Source organism: Chelonoidis abingdonii, chromosome 5 (assembly GCF_003597395.2).
Source record: "Chelonoidis abingdonii isolate Lonesome George chromosome 5, CheloAbing_2.0, whole genome shotgun sequence".
NCBI classification, from domain to species: domain Eukaryota; kingdom Metazoa; phylum Chordata; order Testudines; family Testudinidae; genus Chelonoidis; species Chelonoidis abingdonii.
The window spans coordinates 120,358,822-120,366,516 of NC_133773.1; the positions used below are offsets into that span (position 1 = coordinate 120,358,822).

General features: G+C 45.3%; 1 protein-coding gene across 1 annotated transcript in view; it reads left to right on the plus strand.

Moving 5' to 3' along the window:
* EVC (EvC ciliary complex subunit 1) overlaps positions 1-7,695 on the plus strand; it is a 110,473-nt gene that overhangs the window by 52,068 nt on the left and 50,710 nt on the right. The window contains exon 10 of the mRNA XM_032791998.2: positions 5,486-5,634. Within this exon, the coding sequence (XP_032647889.1) occupies positions 5,486-5,634 (149 nt within the window). The remainder of the gene's footprint in view (positions 1-5,485; positions 5,635-7,695) is intronic.

The window sequence follows — 7,695 nt, forward strand, 5'->3', positions numbered from 1 at the left end:
CGAAAAGAGCTCCAACATGGACCGCACGGAAGGTACTGGATCTGACTGCATTATGGGGAAGAGATTCCGTGCTAACAGAACTCCGTTCCCAAAAGACGAAATGAAAAAACATTTGAAAAAATTTCCAAGGCCATGATGGGGAAAGGCCACACAGGGACTCAGTGCAGTGCTGTGTGAAAGTCAAGGAGCTCAGACAAGCTACCAGAAAACAAAGAAGCAAATGGAAGGTCTGGGGCAGGGCCGAAAAACATGCCGCTTCTACGCTGGCTGCATGCAATTCTAGGAGGGTCTGCCACCACTACCCACCCCGTCCATGGATTCCGAGGTGGGGGTGGTAATCTCAGCCATGGCTGAGGATTCTGCGGACGGGGAAGATGAGGAGAGAGGAAGAGGAGGAAGAGCTTGCAGAGAGCACACAGCACTCCGTTCTCTCCAACAGCAGGAGCTTTTTCTCACCCCAGACGGAATTAGCGTCCAGCCCTCCTAAACCACTAGCCCAGACAATGAAGCCATGGCAGTGACCTTTGGTGAGTGATCTTTTGTAAATATAAAACATGGTTAAAGCAAGCTTTTTTAATGATTAATTTGCCCCTAAGGACTTGGGATGCATTCCGCGCCAGTACTGTTACTGAAAGTCTGTTAACATGTCTGGGGATGGAGCGGAAATCCTCCAGGGACATCTCCATGAAGTCTCCTGGAGGTACTCCAAAAGCCTTGCAGAACGTTTCTGGGCAGGGCAGCCTTATTCCGTCCTCCATGGTAGGACACTTGACGCAAGGCCATGCATATAGCAAGTAATCTGGTATGACAAAGCAGCTGCCGTATGGGTCCCGGTGATGCTGGCATTCAAGCAACATCCGTTTTTATCTGCTGTGTTATCCTCAGGAGATGATATCGTTCATGGTAACCTGCTTGAAATTCAGGAATTTAATAAGGGGACAGAAATGGCTATTCCTACTGGGCTGTTTGCCTGTTGCTTAAAAGAAATCCTTCCTTGCAGATAGCCAAGCTGGGAGGGGTGAAGAATGGTGCTGAACTTTTCGCAATTTGGTAGCAGGGATCTTCCCTGCTACTAGCCACGTGGGTGGTGGGGGAAAGGGGGTGTTTAGCAAGTGATCTTTCATGATACCTGCCACGCGGTGGGGGGAGGGGTAAAGCAATCATCCCAGAGAATTGGATAGGGGGTTGGTTTCTGCTGCTGCATGTTAACAGAAGAAGCAGCACTGAACAGCATTTGCTTGGTATTTGGGAAAGGAGGGCACTGTGTATATGAAGGATGCAGAAGCCGAAAGACAATGGCTTACCTGGCTGCATGCAAGCTGAATTCGCTGCCCGGACCTGCGTCTGTGAGATCTGTAATACCAGAGTCGTAGGCAACCAATAATAAGATGCAAAATGTGACCTTGTAGTGAAATCACATGTGCTATGTAAGGTGAATAGTATTGTTCACTGTGAAGAGTATAAGCATTGTTCTGTAAACAATACTTTTTAAATACTGTCTCCCTTTTTTCCCCTCCCTCATGCAGCTGCAAATTTTTCAAGCCTCCCTCCTCCGTCCCGAAGCTATCTCAGATAAGGCGGCGGGTAAAAAAAGACGTGAGACGAAATGTTCTCGAAATCATGGAAGTGACCCGCAGTGAAAGAGCTCATCTGAATGAGTGGAAGGACGTAGTATCAAATTACAGAAAGATGCCAGTGAACGTGAGGACAGGAGGACGCTCGAGATGAGAGGTGTGGCAGGAAGATCAGAGGTTAGGCAGGAAAATCAGCGGTGGCAGGATGCAACCTGGGGCTGCTGATGATCAAACTGACATCCTCTGAACATTGGTGGAGCTTCAGGAACAGCAGCAGGGTCACAGAGTGCTGCTGCAGCCCCTTGTAACACCCTCACCCCTCACTATGTTCCTACCCTCCTCACTCAAGATGTGTAAGAATGCGTGGAGGGAGGCTCCGTGCACCCTTCACTCACCCCCGTGGACAGCCCAACCAAAAGGCTGTCATTACTTTGAAATTTTTTTAGTGTCTTTTCCTTCCCTCCTATCCTCCTCCCAAACCCCACCCGGGCTACCTTGTCAATTCTCTCCCTCTTTTTATAATGACTTAATAAAGAATACATGATTTTTAAAGGATAGTGATTTATTTTTAAGCAAGCTTGTATCGAAGGGGGAGGGGGATTACTTACAGGGAATGAGTCAATCGGGGGGGGGGGTCTCAGGGGAAACAAACACAGCAGTCACACCGTACCCTGGCCAGTGATGAACTCGTTTTCAACGCTTCTCTGATGCGCACCGCTTCTAGTGTGCTCTTCTAATCGCCCTGGTGTCTGCTACGCAAAGTCAGCTGCCAGGTGATTTTGCCTCAGCCTCCACCCCGCCATAAAGGTCCTCCCCTTACTTCACAGAGATTGTGGAGCACACAGCAAGCAGCAATAACAAGGGGACATTGGTTTGGCTGAGGTCTGAGCAAGCCAGTAATGTGGCCAGCGCGCCTTTGAAATGGCCAAATGCACATTCTACCACCATTCTGCACTTGCCTAGCCTGTATTGAACAAACTGTCTACTGTCAGGCTGCCTATGTATGCTTCATGAGCCATGGCATCAAGGGGTAGGCTGGGTCCCCAGGGTAACTCAGGCATTTCAACATCCCCAACTGTTATTTTCTGGTCTGAGAGTAATTCCCTTGCTGCAGCCGTTTAACAGAGTAGTGTTCCTGAAGACGTGAGCGTCATGAATCCTTCCTGGCCATCCCACGTGGAGTGTTGTGAAACGTCCCTTGTGATCCATCAGTGCTTGCAGCACCATTGAAAATACCCCTTGCGGTTTTTGGGTGCCTGGTGCTCTGGTGCCAAGATAGGGATATGGGTTCCACTATCGCCCCACCACAGTTTAGGGAATCCCATTGCAGCAAAGCCATCCACTATACCTGCACGTTTCCCAGAGTCACAACCTTCGTAGCAGCAGTTAACGATTGCTTTGGCTACTTGCTCACAGCAGCGCCACAGTAGATTTTCCCACTCCAAATTGATTCCCACTGACCGGTAGCTGTCTGGCTCGTTGGCAAGCTTCCAGAGGGGTATTGCCACTCGCTTTCAACTGTGAGGCGTGCTCTCATCTTGGTATTCTGGTGTTTCAGGCCGGGGAAAGCAAGTCACAAAGTTCCATGAAAGTGCCTTACGCATGCGAAAGTTTGCAGACACTGCAAATTGTCCCAAACCTGCAAAACTATCAGGCCCCGCAGTCGTGTGCTTTCTTCTGGGCCAAAATTGGCGTTCAATGGCCTAAGAACCTGCCCCATAACCAGCAGACTCCAAAGCGCAGTGGCCCGGTGGTTTGAGAGAATTCTGTGTCCACGTCTTCATCACTCTCGTAGCCGCGTGCATAGCCACCCCTCGCCTTGGTTGTGCAAGGTCTGGTTCAGTATAGATTGCACGGAATGTGCAAGGTGTTTTACAACGTCCACGGTGCTGTCTTGATCTGAGCAGGGTCCATGCTTGCTGTTGCTATGGCGTTTGCATAGTTCATCCAGGGGAAAAAAGGCGTGAAAACGGTGTATGTCTGCTGCTTTCGGAGGAACAGGGCTGAGGCTTGTACCAGAACCACCTCGACAATGTTTTTTGCCCCATCAGGCACTGGCTATCTCAACCCAGATCTAATGAGGCAGGGGAGACTGCGGGAACGGGGATAGCTACCCAAGTGCAAACGCTCCGGAAATGACGCCTAGCCTCGGTTACATGACGCCACACCGACAATTAATTGTGCTTAGCTGTGCCACGTGCCACTCGAGTTAAATCTAGATAGTGCAGTGTTTTTTCCCATTGCCTTCCACCTCCAAGTCTACAAGAACCTTGGATTGTTTAAAAAAACATTTTGAAATACAGCCTGGTCTACACTACAACTTATGTTGCGATAACTACGTCGCTCTGGGGTGTGGAAAATCCACAGCTCCGACGACACGTCCTTCAACTGAACCCCAGTGCAGACTGTGCTATGTTGATGGGAGGGCTATACCGCAAGATGATGGAGATAATCTTGTAATACAGAGTTGCTTAATATGAGTGTACAGTTTTGTCTCTTATGGACAAAAGCATCTATTTCACATTAAGCTAGACGCCATCAAGCTGCATCTCCTGTCTTGCAAACTATGCAATATGATGAGAGAAAAACAAAAAGGAATGAAATTCAAACAAAATTTAAGGGCTTACTTTTAGAAACACACAACAGCCTCGAGGTAGGCATATATGTCCTCCTTTTAAAGACTAGCAAGGCGGCATCTATTACATCCTTTGCTTAAACTGTTATTCATATGACTACTTACCATTTTTTAGAAAGGCAAAACCTGCGGAATGGGATTGCTGCCCTTTAGATTGGCAAAATCTCACCAATTCAAACAAGCTGAGAATATGAGCAACTCTACCCAGTGAGAGTTTTACATTCAGGCTCTTCCAGCGTCCTAGAGCTTGGCTTTCGATTCTCAGGAGACTGCATTGTTACCTGTGCTGATGAGCTCTGAGTGGTCACCTGTGCTGGTGAGCTCTCCACGCTGGGCAAACAGGAAATGAAATTCAAAAGTTTGCGGGGCTTTTCCTGTCTACCTGGCCACTGCATCCGAGTTCAGATTGCTTTCCAGAGCGGTCACAGTGCACTGTGGGATACTGCCCGGAGACCAATACCGTCGATTTGCGGCCACATTAACTCTAATCCGACATGGCAATACAGATTTCAGCGCTACTCCTCTCGTCGGGGAGGAATACAGAAACTGGTTTTAAGAGCCCTTTATATCAATATAAAGGGCCTTGTTGTGTGGACGGGTGCAGGGTTAAATCGGTTTAACGCTACTAAAATCGGTTTAAATGTGTAGTGTAGACCAGGCCATAGTTAAAACACTTTGATATGGTGGCAGAATAGCTGCCACAATGTAACACTCATTTTCTGTATTCATCTTTAGCTGCACAGTTTACTTGGGGAAGTAGTGAGTTACTGAGGTATCTATAGGAAAAAAAGGTTAGTGTTTTTTTGAGGGGGTTAGGTGAATACCAGATGAAAAGACAGAGGTGAAGGAGGTTTGGATAACAGATGTCTGGATCTGCAGGGAAAATTCATTTGGAGCCATGGAGTGTCTGAAAGTTAGGCCTCAAATGTCTCAAGCTGGCAACCCCCACACACCAAAAAAATAAAAATAAAATAAAATAATATCAGTGGATACTGAAAGCTTTGGCGTAAGTGACTTGTCCAAGATCATGCAGCAAGTCAGAGGCACAGCCAGGAATAGAACTCTGAAGTCCTAGCAGCCAGTCTGGTGCCCTATGCACTGGACAGTGCTGCTGCCCCTACAATAGAATATATTTATTCCAGAAATAAAAATCAAACTTGAAGACAGGCTTTTTTTTTTGATGTATCCATTTTTAAACCAGAAATGAAAGTTCACACACTTACTTTCCCAAAATTATAGCTTTATAACACCTGATCATTTACGTTTTATATTCCAGAATGTGTCCAACAAGGTAAAGACCTAATCGTGAAACTCCTGGCATGTCGTACAAGGAAGATAAGAGAGATCAAACAAGCTCAGAAGGATGAACAAGGGGACCTACTCAGTAAAACTCAGAAAATAGGGAAACTTGATAAGTTTCTGAAGGTGATTGTGTAAAGATTTATATTGACTATATGGTTTGTTTTAGGACCATTGTAACATTCTATGAAGCGCTCTCAGTCCACCAGAACTCTCAGCTTGTGTCCTCATTTGATGTGTCTACAGTAGCCCAGGGCAGAGTTGGGGATGGGTAGGCCTGCCCCAAAACACTCCTCCTCTTGGCCCCCCTCTGACCATCTAGGGCAGACCGACACCAGTCAGGGAAGAGCTGCCATTCTCAAGAATCTATTCCCTAAGTAATAGTCAGTGCACCACTAGAGTCAGTGAAGATGAGATGCCTTTCTGGAAGATATGTTTTAGTGCCTCACATGTTTTTTGTCTCAGAAGAGTAACTAAGTGAAATTCTGTGGCCTGTATGATCCAGGAAATCTGAGTAGATAATCTAATGGTGCCTTCTGGCTATAAAATCTATGCTGGAAGTTTGTGAAGTAGGGGTGAATAATGTCACATGAGGAGATAATTGAGGGGGGAGTCCCCTGTTAATAATTTTGACAACACAGCACTTGTCAGGGCACGTTGCTTTGAATTAATGTTAGTGGTTGTGCAGGGATACTTTGGTTTAAGACATGGCATTTTGATCAATAATTATGTAATCTTACAGCAAAACTGGCATAGTTAACAGTGATGTTATCAGAATGATGAAACCCTAAATGCTGAAAGTGACAGGACTTCTGTAATTGCTGAGAACTATAGACTTACATTATTTTAAAATTCATCCTCAACTATCAGGGAAAGAAATGATTTAGGGGCAGCAGGTCTGCTTACTAAGGTACCTCTTCACAATATTAGATAGTTCCATGAATTTTAATAAACAGTTTAAAATATAAAAACTCAGCTAGATGGTTAGAGAAAACTTTTTTCCCATTACAAGCTGACAAATTTGCTCATCTCAATGCTACAACCTCTTATTGCAGTCCAAGCTTTGTAACTACATTGTGTAAGTTAGATAATGCAATTACTATACTTTGTCTGCAATGCTTCCTTGATGAAGTTTGGTAAAAGAACACTCTCCATAATGCATAGAAAAAAAAGATCAGTGTAGGAGCAGGCTTCCAGCCATTTAAGACAAATGTGTACTCTGAAGTGGCATTTTATATCTCTTAGGCGCTTTGTCTTGATCAAATATAAACAGTTAATTTTATTATGCAGTTTGCTATCCACTGGACACTTTACTATTTGTTTGTAGTCCTGTTTAATGAACCTCTTGGTAGACACCCAAAGCATATTAACTGAAATTGCAGAAGAAAGTCTTGATACAAAATTTCTTAAAGGCAAGACAATTCAGATATGCAAAGAAAATGCATTCATTTTTACATACCATAGTCTTATAAATAACTTGGACATCTAACCAATTAGTAACATTTGCAATCAATGATACATTTATTGCAGGATGGGAGGGAATTATAGCTGTTTGCCATTTTTTTCAGCTTTTGTATTGCAATACAGGATATAAAAGTTTGATTTTTAAGTTGTTAAGAAATTCCTCCATGAAATATAACTGAGCCATGAGATGCACTCACCCTTCTGCCCCCATAGTAAAATGGGTCCTTGTGAGCTGGTAACTCTCTCCTCTGCTCTAAGATAAAGTCCAAATGCTCTGTGGAAGAACAAATGAACCCCCTTCCATGGGTATGACTTTATCAACAACCAAATAATGGATTATTGTTAATGCTGTGCAGTAGCTTAGTAGAAATTTTCATGCTTTGTGTTCAAATGGTTTCAGGTTCAAACCTGCCTAAGCTGTCACACAGATGGTGTCATGGTACAATTCCCCACTCTGAACCTTAGCGTCCAAGAGATGGGGTACCAGCATAAATTCCTCTAAGCTTGGTTACCAGCTTAGAACCTGTAGCGCTGCCACCAACCAGGAATTCCAGTGCCTGGTACACTCTGGTCCCCCCAAAACCTTGCCCGGGGACCCCCAAGACCCAGACCCTCTGGATCTTAACACAAGGAAAGTAAACCCTTTCCCCCACCGTTGCCTCTCCCAGGCTTCCCCTCCCTGGGTTACCCTGGAAGATCACTGTGATTCAAACTCCTTGAATC